Below are 21673 nucleotides of genomic sequence, written 5' to 3'. Positions count from 1 at the left end.
TCCAAATTTCAGTCCAATTGAAACTTTGGGCGATGAGTAACTCTCCCTACTTGGTAAATTCTCGACATTTCCATAACATAACTAAGAATCATATCCATTCGTTGTAGAAATATGCAAACATCAATTTTCATAACGATTTCATTGCAAGGAAGTAAACAAATAAATAAGTCAAAATTTATTTTATTTATAAAAGCAGCGGAAAAACATTTGTCCTTACAATGCAAAATCTATTGAGAACTTTGTAAAAGGAAAATTTCTAACAACTCTATCATAACTATCTAAGCTCAAATTTAATCTTCAAGTCCATGCGATCGAGATCCATCTCTTGTGATTAGATTCATCTTGCTCTCTTATCAAGCTTCCTTTCTTTTCACCGACCCTTCAAAACATTCAAATGCAATCTTATCACATCATGTATTAAAATTCAATGAATAGAAACTTAACGGAGTTAGATAGTGGATTTTACCTGAAGCGTGGTCATACTTTTGACTCTCCCATCTCTTAGATCTCTTAGGTAAATAGGGCAACTTCGTTTCCAATGCCCCTTCTCTTGGAAATGAAAGCAAATTGACTCTTTTGGAACAACACATGGAACTACTTTATACATCGCCTTTCTCTTATGATCAAACTTTTCGAACATTGCATGTCTTTCATCGCCATTGTCTATATCCATAGAGGTCTTGAAGGCAGATTCACCAATCAACTTCGCTTTTCTATTACGCCAAACCATTGCTGATTTAGCAGCAATAAGCATATAGGTGAGATCAATAAGGTTCACGTTGTGGTTCATCATATAGTACTCTCTTACGAACTCACTATACGAGTTAGGAAGTGACTGAAGAACCCAATCAACAACCATCTCTTCACCGACAACGGATCCCATCATTCTTAATCTATCAATGTGTGACTTCATCCCTAAGACGTGTGCACACACTGACTTTCCTTCTTTATGTTTACTTGCCAAAAGGGCTTGAGTGATATTGAACCTTTCAATTTTACAATCTTGTGGGTTAGGGAGAACAATTGGAGGAGGAGGAGGAAGTGAAGCATGATTTCTTGTTCCTCGATCGAATCGTGGAATATCATCTTCATGTGGAATGCTTGTTCCACGGGATTTGGGAAGACCATAGTTGTCGAACTTTGACATCTACAAAATGGGAGAAAACAAATTCAAGTTAGTTGATCGATTGAGTCCTTAGTAAATCACCCAAATGAGATACTAAGGCTAGGACCCATCACAATACGCTACAACCTAGAAAAGGGATGTCGTAATCTAGTTGCAGAATATTTGAAGGTAAGTGAATGACGATTCACTAATTTCCACCATGAAAAACGAAAAAGAAATTTAAGTTTTAAATCTATGAAAACTCCTAGATCCTTTGAGATTCATTGAACTTTCAATGGTATGTTTAAATCTCGATATGCCCCTCTTGTTTGTGACTGGGATGCCGAGGATCACAAAGCGGGTGTGAATAACCATGCAAACTTACATGGTGCCCTCACATGTTACAATCACCCATTCGATGTGTCGGTAAACCACACACGCTCCACCGAACTATGACAAACATTGAGTCACCCTTTGCAACCTTTGCTTAGAACCATTTAGTGTGCCGGTAAACCACACACGCTCCACTAACGTCTTCGCAAGGGCACAAATTGTAATTTCATGGAATTGCATCAATTCACTTTTGCCTAAGTAACTAAGATTGGGAATTTGCAAAACATTTAGTTACTTTGTATTTCATTATACTTATAATGGAAGGTTTCGTCCTATCCTACCCGTTCGGCTAACGACCCTCCACTAGTCAAAAGTGCGGTGGGTAAGAGTGGATACCCATTCAATTGCCATTTTATAGGCAATTTCCTTAAACACCCCTTATAGACCAGCTTCGTGAATGAGGCCTACTAACGGTAAGACTGACTTTTACTCATACATATATATAATGTTAGACTTTTAATGTTATATATAGTATAGGGTGCATTTTACACTTTTAAAATATTAGGTGATCAAATTTAACAATTATAATTTTAATTCAATTAAATTGTAAACCTAAACTTTTATGGATTTATTAAACTTCTTTTAATTATACACCTTAATTGATTAATAAAACCATAAGGGTGCGATTTGAACTTTTCAAAACATTACTAGGGTTTTAGAATTTAACATTCCGAATTAAACTTTTAATCAACTTTTAAATTCCAAAACTTGAGGGCAAGTTTTGAAACATTTCAAAACAATTTAGTTTTAATCTATCTTAAAATTTCGAATTTATGACATTTAAATTAAAATTTTAAATATTAAAACTCTTGATTTAATAATTATCTTGAATTAGACTATTAATTTAATTATTAAATCATAAGGGATTATCTAAATAATGAGGATAATTACCATTTAGACATTTAAGTTATCCTAGTCCCTTAAATATCTATATAGATTTCGAAAATATGGATGGATAATGCAAGATCTTGAATTACCATATACAACAATTAGAGGAAAGTTACAAGATATGGGATAATCCAAATTCCTAAAAATTAGGACCTTATCTTGGGGAGGAGGCAAATTTCGAAAATCAAGGGATTATAACAAACCCTAGATTTCGAAATTTAAGGGTTTAAGGGAAGGATTTGAAGATCTTATTCAAACTCTTGCAAATCAGGGTTTGCAAACCCAAATCTCGAAAAACCCTAGCCTCTTAGGGTTTATTGGCAATAAACCCTAACATATCAAGTTCATGCAATTGAAACCAAACCAATGGCTCTGATACCACTGATGGGTTTTGGTCATAAGACATCCTATGTGCTCATACAAACCCTAATGCTTGGATCTAGGTTTCTCTATTGTACATGCTTTGAATCCAAGACTATAAACCCTAATTCTAGTATATGAAATCGATATTAACATATGAATGGGTTTAAGAACATACCTTGATTGTTATATAGCAATAACAATCCTAATTCCACCTTGAATTGACTTTGGAATGCTTAGAGTCACAAGTGTCACTCCTCTAATGGCTTACAAACACCAAGAGCAAATGGAGAAGGTATAAAGAGAGAGGAGAGAGGTTAGAACTTGTCCTTAGGACTCCTTGGGAACAAGTACACGAATTCTAAGGCCTTAGGGTCTTTATATAGGTGTAGAGATAGGGTTTCAGTCATTATCCTTATCTAGTTGCTTATCCACAAAGCAACCATAAGATAAGCCTTGAAAACCCTTATCCTTTATCCTTTGGACGATTTCAAGGATCCTTATCTCCTTGAATTCGTTCAACCCATATTTAGGATAACCATTACCATATTTTGTAACTATCACATAATTACAATTCAGCCCCTCTAGTTTAATTAATTACACTTGATCACAAAATTAATTCCTAATTAATTATTGACCAATATTAATTAAGAAAATATGATTTCTCCTTTAATATATTATTCTTATAACATATTAATAAATCATAATAACCTCTCTCTCTTTATTTATTTCTCCAATCAAGTTGCTTTGGTGAAGGCAACCCAAAAGGACCATGCACCATCGGGTCAAGTACATACCAAAATAGTTATGGACTTAGACACTAATCCAACAGTAGAGTGCTACTACTGCCATGAGAAGGGGCATTGGAAACGAAGTTGTCCAAAGTATCTACAAGATTTCAAGGATGGGAAGATCAAGCCGTCCTTCGTAGGTATTTATATTATCCAATCTAATGATTCATCACATGTTATTTATTGGGTTCTTTATATAGGGTGTGGTTTTCACATTTGTTTTGATTTGCAGGGCCTAAGAAGAAATAGGGATGTGGATCATGGGAAGATAAACTTGATCATGGGGAACAGAAGATCGTCGCCTATCACCAAGATTGGAGTTTACTCTTTAGTGCTTAGTAATGGATTAGGACAAGATTTGAATAATTGCTGCTATTTGCCAAAAATGGCAAGAAACATTATTTCTTTTCATGGTTTGTATAGACAAGGATTTAGATATTCATTTGATAATGAAAAGGGTTCTATTAATGCTTATCTTAATGGTGTTTTCTATTTTGAAGCATTGCCTTGTAATGGAATATATGAAATTGTGATGGTTGTAGACAACTTAGGAAATAATGTGTTGCAAATCGATTCATCCAATAGTATGGACAAAGCATGCTTGTGGCATTATCATCTTGGACATGTCACCAAGAAACGCATAGCCTAACTCCAAAAGGATAGAGTGTTAGAGTCATTCGACCTTAGGGGCGATGACGTATGTGAGTCTTGTTTACTTGGAAAGATGACCAAGTCACCCTTTACTGGTACTTGTGAAAGGGGTGAGGGTTTATTGGATCTCATACACACCGATGTGTGTGAGGCCTTTAGATCCACCACAAGGGATGGGATCCGCTTCTATGTGACTTTCACCGATGATTATAGCAAATATAAGTATATCTACTTAATCAAGCACAAGTCAAAAACCTTTGAAAAGTTCAAAGAGTTTAAGCAGGAAGTGGAGAATCAGTCGGGTAAGAAAATCAAGATGCTTCGATCCGATCGAGGAGGAGAGTAACTAAGTCTTGAATTCCATGACTACCTCAAGGAATGCGGAATCGTTTCACAATTGATGCAGCCTAGGACACCGTAGTTAAATAGTGTAGCTGAGAGGCGCAATCGAACCTTGCTAGACATGGCTCGTTCCATGATGAGTCGTGCTTCGCTACCTATCTCATTCTGGGGGTATGCCTTAGAGACTGCCACCCATATCCTTAACTTAGTCCCTACAAAGAAGGTTGCCAAAACACCTTACGATATGTGGACAAGGAAAGCTCCCTCGTTGTCACATATCAAGGTTTGGGGTTGCGAGGCTTTCGTAAGACGATAGACTCACAAAAAGCTCGAACCTCGTAGTGAACGGTGTATTTTCATCGGCTATACACAGAAGTCCTTTGGATATCTCTTCTATAGACCGAGTTACAATGTTGTCATCGTTGCGAAGAGAGGGGTTTTCCGAGAGCGAGAACTCATAATGTAACATCCCAAAATTCAAGGCTGAAAATTTCATTTTTAAATAAGTTATTATAAAAACATAAGTAATAATACATCCGTAATAACATCCCATGTCAAAAACCCAAGTAGAAATAATCAAAACGTGTTGTCATAAAACAATATCAGAGTGTAATCCCCAAGATCTCATATGCGGAAATATAATGTGATGCGTTGCGATCGAGCCGGCTCCTTTCCTTTGTAAACGAAGTACCTGAAACCGAAACTGAAAATCGTAAGCACGAAGCTTAGTGAGTTCCCCCGTCATACCACAAACCATACAACACACATGCTGCCAAGCATATCTGGGTGTTGACCTACCCCTTCGGTATCTTTCAACCGGTATCTGAGGACTATTTCACCCTTATCACTACCACATAATAACATAGCATAAAATACATAAATATAAGGCATATTTAGGTGCCCGACCTACCCCTTCGGTATCTTTCAACTGGTAATCGGGAGCTAACCTCTCCTTCGGTATCTTTCAACTGGTAGTCGAGAGCAAACCTCCCCTTCGGTATCTTTCAACCGCTAACCGGGGACTATTTCACCCCTACCACTACAACATAATAACATAACATAACGTACTGCTAGGCATGCATGGGTTCTGATGACCCCTTCGGTATCTTTCAACAGGTAGTTTCAAATCAGACAATTATCACAAAGACAATCATCTCATACATAGCCACCTACTAGTGGGTCGGCATTGGTGCCTTAGACCCACCTCTACTGGAAGGTAACTCACCTCAAATACAGAAGTTTCCTAGAGAAATCCTTGCTGCTGCCCTATCCAGTTCGCAAGCTATCAATACCAATCAATATACCCAATTAGCAATTGGATCCCATACCAAAATCCTTTATCCATGCATGGGGTAAAATGACCATTCTACCCATGGCCTAGTATGATATGGAACTAAGGCCATAACCCAAACAAAAGCCCAACACTATAATGTCCATAATCCAGTCAATGGTCCAATTTTCTAAATTAGGCCCAAACCTCTACGTGAGTCTTTCCATGAGTCCCGATCATTCTTTCTACTCCATTACACTTCATATTTTGATGGCCCAATAATAATTCAAGCACTTAAACCCAAAATGCTAAAAAGTCATTCGTGGCACGATCCATCGCCCAATTTTCTAAATTGGGCCCAAGACCATAGTGGGCCGCCATAAATAAAATATCAACCCAAAACTTGATGGCCCAACAACGCCCAAAACAACAAGCCCAGAAGATGGCCCAAACCCAAGCCCAAAAACCAAAATCAAATTCTTATGAGTACGCGGGGCGTACTCAGCTTGTACGCTAAGCGTACTAGCTTAAGGGCTTGTACGTTACGCCCAACGTACTCCTCCTATTGACCAACTCTCAATCCTAGCTCTTAATCCATTAAGCCAAGACGTCCAAAACCTCAAAATGGCTTAATATAAGTGACTTGACCCATAAAGTCGAATGCTTTAAGCCTTTGCATGGCTTAATGAATCCCAAACACCAAGGATGAATTCCAAAAGATCAAAATCACTCCCAAAACGTCATAGAACTTCTTAATATCTTAAGAACTTAGTTCAAACTTCCAGATCTGTTTTCAAGGGACTTCTTAAGTCATAAAGTTTCCAACTTTATGACTTAGTATAACTCAATGGGGCCTAAATCTAAAACCTAAGTTCCAAACTTCATCAAATGACTACCAAATCATGCATGGAAGGTTTATACCTCTCAAGATCTCAACTTTATAACTCCATAACCTCAATAAGGACCAAATAAGAGGCTCAAAGGTTCTGGAGTAACTTCTACTCACAAGAACCACCTCAAAGGGACCAAAAACCATAACAATGTACCACTTAGCTAGATCTACATGAAAATTTGTTAATGTTGAGACTTTATACCTCTAGAAGATAGATCTAGGTGCACAAAGCTTGGATCCAAAAGCTCCAAGTTAAACAATAACTCTTCAAGAAGTTCCATCTTCCTCTTCTAGCACCAAAACACACCAAAAATCACTTTGAAGCTCTACACTCACTCGAATGGGGGATAAGGGTCGATTTCTAGGGTTTGGAGGTATGGAGGCTGAAGGTATTAGAGTTAGCTTATAAGATAAGGAGCTTAAATAGGGTCCAAGACCCTAAAATAGGGTTCATATCTGACTGGCGTACGCCCAGCGTACTCCAAAGAACATTCGCAACCATCCTGGTCAGTACGCCCAGCGTACTACCTTCTTCACCAGTATGCCCCGCGTACTCTTTGTGTACGCCCCGCATACTCGTCTAAGCCTGAAAACCATGAAACTTCCAAAGGCCATAACTTCTTCGTTATAAGCCCGATTCCGACGATCCTTATATCCACAAAAAGGTGGCGAGAAACTCTACGCATCCATCAACTTATCATCACCTCAAAACCTTCTGAACAAAAATCCAAAATTCATAAAGAGCTCGAACTACCACTTTACCGATATACCCATTGGCTCCAAAACACGCACCAAACACCCGAATCACTTATAATACATCACCCACACCTAAATGGGCCTAGATCCTACCCTTTCAAAAGCCATAATCCTTATGATGACCAATCTTCGGGCCACATCCTTAGACTAGAAGTCAATTCGGAACAAGGCTTTACACATCAGCCAAGGGGACAGTGGGAGGCAAGTCGATCTTGAAGAGCTTCAAGAATCGAACGATGAAGGAACCTCTAACACTAGCACTCAACTTGAGGAGGAAACTCTTGTTGAGCCGATTGACGAGTCCTTAAATCTTAGACGTTCCAGTAGAGTTAGTGTTCCACCTATGTTTTATGGTTTTCATATAACAAGTGAGGGTGATACGTTTATTAGTGATAGTACACTAATAAATTTGGATGAACCTAATAGCTACAAGGAAGCCATGGCAGGCCTAGAGTCTGCAAAATGGAAAGAGGCTATGGACAGCGAGATTCAGTCCATGTACGACAACCAAGTCTGGAATTTGGTTGACAATGTTCCAGGTCGTAAGACGGTCGGGTGCAAGTGGATCTTCAAGAAAAAGACTGACATGGATGAGAAGGTGCACACTTATAAGGCGTGATTGGTTGTGAAGGGCTTTACACAAACTCCCGGAGTTGACTATGATGAGACCTTCTCGTCAGTTGCGAAGATTAAGTCTATTAGGGTGATGTTGGCCATAGTTGCATTTCATGATTATGAAATATAGCAGATGGACGTCAAAACCGCTTTCCTTAATGGAAAGGTTGTTGAGGATGTTTACATGAGTCAGCCAGAAGGTTTTGTCGATGCGAAGCATCCTAATAGAGTGTGTAAGCTTGAGAAATCCATTTGTGGATTGAAACAAGTGTCTCGCAGATGGAATCTTTGTTTCGACGAGAAAGTCAAAGAGTTTGGCTTCCTGCAAAGAGAGGATGAATCATGTATATATGTCAAAGCCAGTGGGAGTATAGTTAGCTTCCTCGTTTTGTATTTCGATGTCATACTACTCATAGGAAACGACATCCTGACCCTGCAGGAAGTCAAGTCCTGGCTTGGGAAGTGTTTCGCTATGAAGGACTGAGAGGCTGCCGATATTTTGGGAATAAGGATAGTGGGAAACAGGAGTAAAAGACTAATAGGACTTAGTCAGAATACTTACTTGGACAAGGTGATAAAACATTTTAGTATGGAGAATTCCAAAAAAGGGGAGTTACCAATCCAAAGTAATGCCAAGTTGAGTAAGACTCAAAGCCCGAGTACTGAAGTCGAAATAGTAGAGATGAGCCGAGTACCTTACGCTTCCGTAGTTGGCTCGATCATGTATGACATGACTTGCACTCAATCTGATGTGGCCTTCGCTTTGAGCATGGTCAGCAGATATCAGGGGAACCCTGGCAGAGTACATTGGACCGCAGTCAAGAATATTCTTAAGTACCTTCGGAGGACCAAGGAATGGTTTCTAGTCCTCGGTGGGAGTGATGACATAAAGGTGAGAGGGCATAGTGACGCCAGTTTTCAGACCGACCGAGACAACTATCGTTCTCATTCGGGTTGGGTCTTTACCCTGAATGGAGGAGCAGTGACTTGGAAAAGTTCCAAGCAGGAGACCGTAGTTGATTCAACGCGCGAATCAGAGTACATAGTGGCGAGCGAAGCGTCAAAGAAGACAATATGATTCAAGAACTTCATCGGATACCTTGGAGTTGTGTCAGCTATAAAGGAGCCTCTGGAGATTTTCTGCGATAATGAAGGAGCGGTTACCTTGACCAAGGAACCGAGGAATCATGGTAGATCTCGACATATTGACTCGAAATATCATTTTATTCGACATCGAGTGGAAGAGGGACTCCTCGTAGTGAAGAGAGTATCGTCAGAGGATAACCCAGCAGATCCTCTCACGAAGGGACTGAGTAAGGTTGAGCACTTGCAGCACGCTAGGAGCATTGGGCTGAAATACGATATTAGTTTAGATTTAGTAGCTTCGAAACGTGTAATAGCTAAATTGTAATTGACATTTGATGATTAAATAAAGGAGTATTATTTATGAGTAAAGTTACTGTCTTATGTTAATAATTATTACCTAGTGTTTCATTTTGCATGTTTTAACTTCCTGAATAATAAGATTATTCGAACAGTCCACAGTCGCTCATACTTTGGAATATATATATATATATATATATATATATATATATATATATATATATATATATATATATATATATATATATATATAACTTAAATTTTACTCTATTTCATCAAGTCGTGTCAATAAACACTATGTGTGCAACACACATCAAATCCATAAGCACCACATATATCATATTTATAAATAGTTAAGCACCACACACATGGTGGTCACAGTTCTGATATCATCGTAGACTTGATGACAATGATTGTTTTGCCTAGTGGTAGGAGGCAGTGGTGAAAATGGATGTTACCGACGTGGTGAAGGCAGTTGGAAAGGTTGTTTCCACAAGTGGTATGAGGCGGTGATGGGATCGACGTCGACTGCATGACAGGTGACATCAATGATGTTAGGGTTTGAGTTTTAGTTGTTAAAGGTTTATGAGAGTGTTTAAATGAAAGAAGTTATGATGGTAGAGTTTTGATGTTAAGTTTCTTAAAATTTGATGGCCTTAATTGTTTTTGGTGGTAAAAAAATTAAAAATATTCCAAGGCTTGGCCTAGTCTCTATTGTTCCTATCTGAACATTTTGTCATCATAGATATATGTTTTTTTGTCATTGATTAAATTTCAAAATATTCAAATAATTAAACAAGCTCTTGTTCCTAACCTTTTAATTATTTCCGTTTGAACATTGTCAGATATGATTTAACTTGATTGTCAAAAGTTAATCTCGAGACATGTCTTCCATAAAAGGAGTGTAACCGGGTTAGATTTGTACCTCACCTCATCCCACCCCCACAACTACGGTGGTTTTCGAGAACGGTTTCACCTTTGACAAACTTTTAATAGAAAAGCTATCTGTAAGGTTATCATCCATCAACAGGCCTTTACCAATTTCAACTACCTACGACAAAAGATCAATTCAAGATTAAGCCCGACAACAGTCGCCCCTTTTCTTAAGTTTAGTGTTCATCTTGTTACTTTCACCAATCTTTTGTACATTCCATATGCAGCATACCCCATTACAAGTATGTAAGTTGCTGAATCCGAATAAAAACAAGTAGTTTACTTTCTTTTTCTAAAGAAATCAAGATAATACTCAAATCAATCTTTACAGTATGCACATGTCATGACAGATCTTTCTCAAGCTTCGCAAACAATCAAAGTCATATATACGATTATCTAACAAAGCTAACATCCAATCAGTTAGTTGAGTTTAGTCTGTACCCTCTACCCACCTAAAACCCTATGAGCCACAGCCGGCTGCATAATATATACATACATATTTTACATATTACATCAAGAAAGAAAGAAAAAAGGAAAATACAACAAAAAAAAAGTATACATAAAAACAACAAAAGCAAAAAAGAGGCATAGTAGTTAATCCTCCAAAACCAAAACATGAGCAAAAATCCTAATACATCATCTCACATTCAAACACAGTAGTAGTAAAGTAAAGTCTAAGTTAATCAGCCACAACATAGTTTCAAGTACACATAATAATACTTCCACTTCCAAACAAACTCTCTAATATAACTAAACACCAAACAATGTTCTTCCACTTCTATTTCTCCTCAAGCCTCCACTCTCAACACCTAAAGATCATCATCAAACATTAAAATTAAATAAAAAAGAAGATAATAAAAAAAAAAAAAAATTCAAAAGTAAGAGTTGGTATATTACCTTTCCAGTTTCCAAACAAGACCATGTTCATCAACTTGAGTGCAACAATACCACATTAACAGAAGCTTGAGTCTCATGATTTTTTCTTGATATAATTCATTATAAAATCCACCACTAGAGAATGTCATTCTGCAGTCACACGCCGCCTCTTACCATAATCAGCATCCCGAGATCTTGACCGATGTTCATCTTCCTGAGACATTCTTGACTTTCCATGTCCCCGGTTTGACCTCCCCCGGTCCCACTCATCATCATATTCCACATCAGCATCCCTATACCTATGATGATCACCATATCTCTCCCTTTCTCTTTCCCTTTCCCTTTCATCTCTATGGCGGTGGTCCCTACCACGTTCCCGTTCCCGGTCACGAGAACGTTCCCGGTCACGCTCCCGGTCACGGTCACGATCCGACCGGTCACGTTCCCGGTCACCTCTTCCACTTTCTCTCTCTTCTCTGTGTTTTCTTTCAGGCCATTCGTCTTCATGAACCACATCTTTTTCCCTTGGTGGGTCATACCCAGACCCGGGTTGTTCTCTCTCATCTCTAGGTCTTCTATCTGAAGTCCCGGACCAATCTTTTTCTTTTGCTACATTTTGCCAATTTCCTCTTTCACTTCCTTCACCATATTGTTGATCAGACATGGCTTCTTCTCCATAGCTAGATTCACCTACTCTTCCACCATGTTCATCACCACCCCAACCCATGTTAGGATCTCCCCACATCCCCATATTCGGCCCACCATCAACGCCACCTGGCATCATACCCATTCCATTCATCGGCATCCCTCTGTTGAAAAAGGCTGGGTTCACATGTGGGGCCAGTCCAGGTAAGCCGCCAACTGGCGGGAAGGAAGGGAGCATGTTGGAAAAGGGAGGTGTTGGGCCGCCGGGGAAACCACCGTAGCCACCCATTCGGCCCATTGGGCCTCCGAAAGATGGGTCAAAACCTTGCCCCATCATGGATTGCGGATGCATCATTGGTGGTGGGCCGAACCCGTTTCCTCGCCCGCCCATTATCCCACGCCCACCCATTCCGCCACGTCCACCGGGCCCACGCCCCGCCATGCCTTGACCGTTTCCTCTACCCCAATTTCCTCTTCCAAATCCTCTGTTGTTATTGTTGTTGTTATCACCTCCACTGTTTCCTTGAAAATTCCCACCGGAAACCATGGTGTTGCCGCCTGGTTTGACCGGAGCATCTCCGGGACCTCTTTTTGGTTGACCCACGGATGACTGGGTCATCTGTTGAGTTCGGTTGACCTGTGCTTCTCCCATTCTTTTGACACTGTATGGTGAAGCATATGCAACAACACAGGGTCGACCATTGAAGACATGTCCATTCATTCCTTCCTTACAAGCTGTGGCTGCTGAAGGATCAAAGAATTCAACTTGGCAATACCCTTTTGATTTTCCACTAGCTTTTTCATCAAAGAACTTCACCTCCTTTACATGGCCATACTTGCAAAGTTCTGATTCAAGCTCCGAGTCTGTTGTCCACCAATGTAAATCTCCCACGAAAAGGATTGTACCTCCACCACCGCCTCCTCCAACAGCAGCACCACCTCCGGCCATGTTCATGCCACCACCACCACCGTTACCAAAAGCATTGGGTTGTCTAGCTAAGCCATCATCTCCAGCATTGCTTAAATTCGCCATGTTTCCTGTGTTCCCTACAGTCAGAACATGATGAGGCTGTTGTTGTCCTGCACCTAGGTTTGGCATGCTGTTGTTATTGTTGTTGTTGTTGTTATCCAGAGTTCGAGTTTCTACTTCACCTACTTTAGCTTGCCCTAATTCAACTCTAAGTCCACCCCCTACTGGTCCACCAGATCCCCTTCCTGCCATCTCATTTACATTCGAATTTGTCTCTACTCTACTAGAAACAGCATCATTGTTCTCAAACTTGGTCTCGCCACCACCGGCGACATCATCCAAAGGTTGTGGACGATGCACCGGCTGAGGGAGTGGTTCCACTTTCTTCTTTTCAACTTCTTCCTCATTGCTAAACCCTACATCATCATTCTTCCGAAGAGTTTGAAGAAAACCCTCACCGACATTAACATCGTTGTAAAGATCCTCATAATCATCATCGTCTTCCCCCAAGAAACCCTCGTCGACGACGGCGGAGATTGCTTCGTTCCGATTGAATTGCTCGTTCGCATCTCCACCGCCATGGCCCTCGTTTTGATCCATGATTCCCAATTCCTAAATTTCTAGGGCTTTTTCCCTTGTATAATAATCTAAGGAACTAGTATCTAAAACGAAACTATCATTAAATGAAAATGAAAGAGAAGAGGCGATTCAAGGAAGGTGGAATTTAAAGATGAGATTGTGAGACCTTACCAGAAACTGGAAGAAGCTTACCATATGGTTGCGTTGCGTGAGAAAGATGGATGGATGGATGGGTAAAACCCTAAATTTTATTGAAATTGTAAAAAAGGCCACTCAAAGGATGACACTTATTTACGTCTGGAAATTGCTCGTAGCAGCGACCGGCTTTAAACCAAACTAGACCGAACCGGGATTTGCACGAAATTGAAAATTTTTGAACAAAAAAATAAGTAAAACAAATTCATCGATTTGTGTTATCGCGCTCGAAAAAGTCGAAAATAAAGGAGTTGTTTTTTAACTATTAAATCGATATTTTATATAAATAAAAAACATAATATTTTTTTAGAAGAAATTTACATAAAAATCTTAATATTTTTGAAAATTTTTTAATAAAGTCTTAAATTTTATTTTTTAAATAGAAAAAGTCTTAATTTTTTAACTTTTTGAATAGAAAAATCCAAAAACCGGTTAATTTATTTACTTTAGTCCTTTTGACTTGTTCACCAGGTAATATAACCAAATCGTTAATTTTTCCAAAATCTTGAGATTTTTTTGCAGATTTTGTCAAAACTTATATATAACATATAAACATATATTTTAAGTATTTATATCTATTTTTACGTGCTTTTGTATTTTTAAGTTTTTATTGTATATCTTTATGTATTTTAAATGTATAAACGTATATTTTTACGTATCTATATGTATTTTTAAGTATTTTACATATTTTTATGTATTTTTATGTGTTATTTTTTATGTATTATGTATTTATATATTTTTTACGTATTTATGTCTTTTTTTAAGTTTTTATATGTATATGTTTACATTGTTTAAGTATTTTAAATTTATAGGCGTATTTTTAAAGTATTTGTATGCAATTTTTAAGTATTTTGCATATTTTTATTTATTTTTATGTGGTATTTTTACGTATCGGCTTACCAAGCTATGATGCAATATATGGTTTCATGTGATATGTGATGTTTAGTTTTCGAACATAACTAATATATTTTTAGGCTCTATTTCGGGTAGAAATGACTAAATTATTAAGGTATAAGGGTTGGATTATTGAACTAATTTATAAGATTAATTTTGTAGTGTTAATAATGAATTTACACAGTAAAGACCAAGTTAAAAAATACATTGGAATCGTTGGTCAAGTCAACCCACCAATAGTTCAATAAAACAACCAAGATGACGGAGTCGAGAGGAATGGATGCAAGTACAAGGATTTTCTGACTTGCAAGCCATCGACTTTCACTGAAAAGGAAGATTTGATCGAGGTCATGGATTGGATCTCGGAGATGGAGTTAGCTTTCATGATGTGTGGTTGCAAAGGCAAACTACAAACCACGTTTGCGGTACATCAGTTCAGAGGAGGCGCGGTTCGTTGGTGGAACACTCTGGGGAAGACGTTAAGCCCCAATGAGTCCCTGCAATTGACGTGGGCAGAGTTTTTGGTGCAGTTCAAACGTAGGTACTGCTCAGCCAAAAATATGCTCGAGCTAGAAAACCAATTCCTTACCTTGAAGAAAGGAAGCATGCCTATTGATGAATACACTAACAACTTCACAGAGAAGATAGAGTTCTCCTTACGTCTTGTTCCGGATGAGGTAACGAAAATCGACAAGTACGTAAAAGGACTTCCATGGGAGTACGCAGTGCCCGTGCGTCAGGCACCTACTCTGGAAGTAGCTATCTGGTCTGCCAAATCCGTGGAGGATATGATTAAGGGAAGAGCTGCCAATAAGGTCAAGATTGGCGAACAGAGGAAGTTCGAAGGATCGGTAAGGCCCGATGAGAAGAGAAATTCCAATACAAGGAAGTTTAGAGGAGGAGGAAGTGAAGAAAGATTGTGCGAAAAGTGCAAAAAGAAACACACTGGAAAATGCGGTGAGGATGTGACTTCTTTCAAGTGTGGGAAGCATGGGCACTATGCCAACGAGTGTACATTCAACAAAAGGGTATGTTACGGATGTAACGAGGAAGGGCACTTCAAGCAAGACTGCCCAAAGAGAGAGGGGGCTACAAAGCCAAATGTGCCGCAAAAGCCAAAGGCGAGAGCATTTCAAATGATCCTTGACAAAGCAAATGACAACGCAAGGATTCAGGAGTGAAGGTTTGACATCCAAAGATCGAGTTATGAAATAGTCATGTAGATAGTACCACGTGGTGTAGCCTATTAGAGGCATAGTATAGGGTAAACTTGAACACCTATGTAATAGTTTCAAGAAATAATAAAGCCTTCGTTTTGTTATCTGACGCATTAAACTGCTATGTGATTTTCTTGCATGATGACTTGGAAAACTACGGGACAATACTTGGGACGAGTATGAGTAGGTGTGAATGGTAGTAGAGGCCTATACTACCGGAAGCACATGACTCACACTTGGATCAGGGAAAGTCACAAGGTTACCAAGAAGCTAGTAATTGATTTCGTTTTATTCAAGTATATTGTTACCATTGTTTCGGTAATGTCTAAGAAAATTGTTGTTATCCCAACCCTAGTGGTGATATCACATCGAGTCCGACTACGATGAGTAGGTTACGTGGTTCAGAGAACCAAGTTTGATGTAGCGTCCGACTTAAACCAAACAATTGAAATCAAAGCGATCAATAGGAGTATCGTGCTCGTTGGTAGCTAGAAATGTTGCATGTTAAAGTGTGATTATATCACATTAGAACAGGAATGAAGGCATAGTCTGTTTTAGAATTTAACTCTAAGAGACCTGAGTCTAAACGTGCATCACATGATGATAGGTCATAATTTGGAGTCTAACCTGAGGTAGAGAGTAGGTGCACGATCAAGTACTGCTTACAGTCAATAAGTCTAAGAGATAGACTTGAAGGAATATAGAAGTTATAATTATTACCTAGGATGAAGAGATGACGTATGGAGTCATTATACGAGCCCTGTTTCGTTGATGATTCCGGGACGTAATTGTCCTAAGGGGGAGATAATTGTAACGCCCGTAGATTCGGGCTAGTCAATTTAGAGGCAATAAGTGTTGAAAATGACTTTTTGACAAAAGATTATTTAGAATAAATAATCTTAACCAAGTTGTGTAATATGTCACAAGGTTTCCGTACATATAAAGAACGTCGAAATCCGAGTTATAACGAAGAAGTTATGACCCGTCAAAGTTTCGCGACGGAACCGCTACGACACCGGGAAGCGTAAATAGTGAATTTACGATAGAGCGAGTTTTAGCCTTAGCCATCTAAACGAAATTCGTAGAATACGTTAAACCGAGAGCATCCATAAAAAGAACGCCAAGTCTGACTTCGTATGAGGAAGTTATGATTTTTCAAAGTTTCGGCTTAGCAGTGTACAACCCGAAATTCGAATATTAGATCGAGCGGTTTTGGCCGAAACAACCTAAACGAGAATCGAAGATCTCATTAATTTTAGCGTAACGATAAAAATACAGACGAAAACGAACATCGGATGAAAAAGTTATGAATTTTTAACAGACCAATCGTGTCCCGGCCTGTTAAAAATATAAAATTTAAAATAAAGTCAAAATTAGTCGACGAAGTCTAAATGAAAGTTGTAGAGTACATTCCCACCTATGTGTGGATATAAAGAACGTCGAAAATGGGGCTCGTATGCGAGACTTATGAATTTTTGAAGTCGGGACTCGGATTTGCGAGATTTGGTGATGTGGCAGGATCCTAGCCGTTACTTGATGATCACGCCTCACTTCGGATTTGGGACACGTCACCTTTGCTTACGCCCAGCGTCTGAAGCTCGGTACGCACCACGTACAGCTGCCCCCTCGGTCCACAAGCAGCCGCGTAGCTCCAGCCGATATCCAATGCGTGTCTCGTACGAAGCCATCTAGTAGCCCTATGCGAACTACGCCTAGCATACGTACGAGGCTGCCGAGGCTATAAATAGCATGCGAATTCATCCGAATTCTCACACCAATTTTCTTTCTCTCTCTAAATTACTTTCTCTCTATAGGGTTTTAACCCCCCCCCCCCCTCTAAAGCCTAAGTGAACCCTAGCACCCAATGGAAGCCCCGATGCTCCTATAGTCCCGAGAAAAAGGGTCTTTTGGTTTCGGAAACGCTGCTCCGAGCAAAGCCCAGTTTTCTTTAAAATCCATTGTAAGTGAGCTACGCTTACGCAATTTTTAATATAGCTTTCAAATAATTATAGTAATGTTATTAGGTCCTTAAAATAATTATTTGGGCTATTACTATGAGTTATATTGAGTGTTATTTAACGCTTATATAATAGTAATAATAGTCAGACTATTAGTTAGTCGCGGTTGACGTTAGACTAAACCCTAGTGGTATTGATACTAGGTTTTATCGAAGGAAATTGTTTTGAGAGTATCGAAGCGCTATCCGAGTGCTGAGTCGCCACCTTTCAAGTGAGTGCATAGTTACTTTCAACTTACACATAGATATGAAGTATTTTGTATAAACTACGTGCTATGTGCGAATATTATCTATATAATTGCTATCTATGCTGAATGAATGATTTTATATATGTTTTTAATGATTTAAACTGTATATGTATTTTATATCTACGATAATGTTGGGGTAAAACATGGGTATATGTAATAGATGGAGTATGAGTTGGATGATGAGTTGAGAGGTGAAATAGACCGTGAGGTGAGGGTGAGAGGTGGACGATGTGAGAAGCCTTTTTCCCAAATGATGACCCCGTCATTCAGTAGAGTATGGATGACAACCACGGACTATTTTAAACAGTCCAGTGGAACACTAGCAGGCTCGCAACCTGTAGGTGTTGTGAACGATGTGTTCACCGGTGTACTCTAAAAACCCATTGACACGTATTGCGAGTGGATATTGTCGATAAATGAAATAGCCCTGGCAGCTATGGATTTAATGCCTGTTGAGCAAACCCTGGCAGCTATAGACTTAGTGCTTGTTGAGCAAACCCTGGCAGCTATAGATTTAGTGCCCGTTGAGTAAACCCTAGCAACGATGGATTTCGTGTCGATTCCTTAGGATGATCCTTATGAATGAATTAACGAGGAGTAGCTGATTCTTAGGGTAGACCCTTAAGAGTAAAGAAGATAATGGGGATGGGTAATTGGGTTAATTGTTTGACGATTAAACATAATAATTATATTATTGTGGGTTGAAAGCCCTATGTAGTCACCAAGTTTCCCAACCTGACCCACTCAGTTTATTTATATCACAGGTGTTGATATGAAGTCACAATTACACTGAGAGATTAAGGAGATATAGATCACTAGTGATAATGAATGTAAGTTCTGTTTATGCTTATGTTTCTGTATTGACAATGACACCCCAAGTGTTTTAAAATGAATAAAAATATTTTTCTTTGGAAATTCTTTGATAACGTATTTATCATGTTTTATTGGGAACAAATTCCGCAACGTTTTCATTGAAAGAGATAATCTGATTTATAAAGCATAAACAAAAATCAGTCTTTTCTGGCCGTGAAAATGGGGATGTCACATATACCAAAATATAAGGGGCATTAGATATTGTTGGTGGGGCATGGATTGTTATTGGTGAGCCACGAACGTTGAGTAAAAGACAAATATACCAAGGTGAAGTCCACAAATAGTTTTAGAGGTGGCAAAATTTGACCCGATACAAACTCGGCACGAAATAAACGAGTTTGGGTAAAATATTTCAACTCGTTTAAATAAACGTGTTGACACGACACGACACGAAAATTAAACGGATAAGGTTATGGATGAGAAATTCAAGTCGAAAATGACTCGTTTATTTATATGCAATTTTTTTTTTGAATTGTTTAAATAAACTAGAAAATACAAAACCAAAACAATAAGTAAAAGAACACCTTTGGATTGCGTAGTTTTGTAATGTTGAAATGGCTTAGCCGTCTAAATTAATATTTCATTTTAAGTTTTTCCGTTATCTCCAAAACTGCACAGTCCCTTTGACCACACTTTTATCCTCATGATCTTGTCTTCCGCCTCCTCAGCTCCTACTCTTTCAATTTTGTCATCTGAACTTGCTATGACTTCATCTATTCCACCACCAATCTATTAGTTTTTCCTTTTCGTATATCCAACTCCTACTCTTTCAACATGCTCAATCTTTTAACTTCACATGACACGACATATTTCAATGTATACCCCTAACACGAAATGCGACACGAACTCGATACAAAAATAAACGAGTTAACATGACACGACAAGTTAATTAAACAGTCCAGGTTAGGGTCAAGCACTTTCAACCCGTTTATTTTATTGACACGACATGACACGATTGTCACCTTTAATTGTTATTGGTGGGCTATAACCCGTAGGAGCTAAAGCCAAGTGTATGTAGGGACGAATGCAAGGCAATGAGAATGGGGACAGGTTCCCCCAACGATTTGAATATTTTTATATATAAGATGGATTAATTTGGATCCAAAAATAATTCAATAGACAGACACAAAGTTCCCTCAATAATATTTGGGTTAGCATCTTTATAAGATGGATTGTAGGGGCATTAGGCTAAAGAAAAACATGAATACTAAATAAATAAAGCCAAACTCACCATTTTTGTGGTGTTTTTGGTTCTTGGTAATAACAAAAAAGAAACAAAAACAAAAAGTAAAAGAAAACAAGTTATGCATCCGGTCTTCTCAAAGGTTGTGTGGTATGGGTCCTTAATGAGGTGGAGGAGGATCAGTTGGTACTCCTCCATGCCATTAAGGTATTTGGAACACAATCCCGCCTTTGTGTTATGTGGAGAGATGTTGAGAAGTCAACATGACTTAAAGTGGAGGCAAGGTTTTGGACCAATCATATGTTTGATTTTTAAATTTTCTTTTTTCTTTTTTTTTTCTTGTTTTTTCTCTTAAATATGGTGTGGTTGCGTGATGGATATTTCCTAGTAAATATGAAATGGTGTGGATGTGATAAGGAAAACAAAATGGTGTGGAGGGTGTGACCCATATCTATCAGCATAATCAAAGTTATGCCTATTGTTTCCTTTTTTCAAAAATAATACATACCCTACTAGCTTTACCCTATATTTAATGAATGCAAACTTTAAATTCCTACCTTTCTATTCCTTTAGTTAAAATTAGAAGCAAAATTACACACTTGTTTAACTTGAATGGTCTTGACATTTTTAATATTTTAAAGTCTTATATAGCATCCATGAACTTTTTTCCATACTTACACATCAAATTTTGTCACACCCCAAAACCGAGAACGGCGGAAACGTTCTGGGGCGGAGGACGTCATGTAATGTATCACAACGATGTAAAGCAGTAAACAAGCAACAACATCATACATTGCATTAATAGTATAAATTTTATTACAAGTGGGTTATTTCATAGTATAAGATAACATAATAACTAATCAAAATAAAAGAGGAGCCTTGATTTCTCCGTCTTCACAAAACCTGCTCGTTGTACCTGTCTATTTGTGACCTGAGAATACAAGTTATTTTGAAAGCGAGTATCAACAATAAAGCTGGTGAATTCATAAGTATTAATGTGTCTTTGATTTGTAAATACTGTAAAGTAAAGACTTGTAAACATTTGGAGAAAAGTATGAAAATGTTTGTAAGTAATTGTATATGTTTGAAAACCATAGAAAATCTCATATTTCCTACTAGTATAAAAAGTAGTCTTCTACCAAGACCCGACTGTTTTGTAAGTAAGCATCACTGTAAATGTGACAATTTTTCCCTGTTTAACTATTATTATAAAATTATAGTCTACCTCATCGTTTAAGTGTATGAGTCGCAATATAAAGGTAATGAGGAAAATAGTCTATATATATATATATATATATATATATATATATATATATATATATATATATATATATATATATATAAATATGTCCTACCTCATCGTTCATGTGAATGTGTCACAAAATAAAGGAAGGAGAATAATATAATAACTAAAGATGTATCCTTTTGCATTAGGATATTCACGGTGTGGAAACTCGCTGAACAGTACAACCGTGGACACCCGTCGACGCTCCTTTTCCCTACTGTAGCTAACAGCTTTGGGTGTGGAATGGTAAGTCCTGAAACATTCATAACAGATCCTTATGTAATAATATCTATTAAGCGTATTAATGTAGAC

The 21673-nt window shown here is 38.3% G+C and overlaps 1 protein-coding gene across 1 annotated transcript; it reads right to left on the bottom strand.

Annotated features, from left to right (window-relative positions):
• Window positions 1-10917: 10917 nt before the first annotated feature.
• Window positions 10918-13762, bottom strand: LOC145014702 (RNA-binding (RRM/RBD/RNP motifs) family protein). The gene is made up of 2 exons (XM_078973134.1): window positions 11277-13762; window positions 10918-11188 (listed from the first exon to the last, which is right to left on the bottom strand). The coding sequence occupies exon 1, from the start codon at window positions 13468-13470 to the stop codon at window positions 11401-11403; it is 2070 nt and encodes a 689-aa protein (XP_078829260.1). The 5' UTR covers window positions 13471-13762; the 3' UTR covers window positions 10918-11188; window positions 11277-11400.
• Between the last annotated feature and the right edge of the window lie 7911 nt (window positions 13763-21673).

The sequence above is a fragment of the Lactuca saligna genome, chromosome 9, assembly GCF_052625555.1.
Source record: "Lactuca saligna cultivar CGN05327 chromosome 9, ASM5262555v1, whole genome shotgun sequence".
NCBI classification, from domain to species: domain Eukaryota; kingdom Viridiplantae; phylum Streptophyta; class Magnoliopsida; order Asterales; family Asteraceae; genus Lactuca; species Lactuca saligna.
Note: the sequence above shows the minus strand (reverse complement) of the source record. Positions and strands in the feature narration are given on the sequence as shown.

Bases quoted from the DNA above. Each gene is read 5' to 3' on its own strand.
- LOC145014702 (XM_078973134.1), bottom strand. From the start codon at position 13,470: ATGGATCAAAACGAGGGCCATGGCGGTGGAGATGCGAACGAGCAATTC.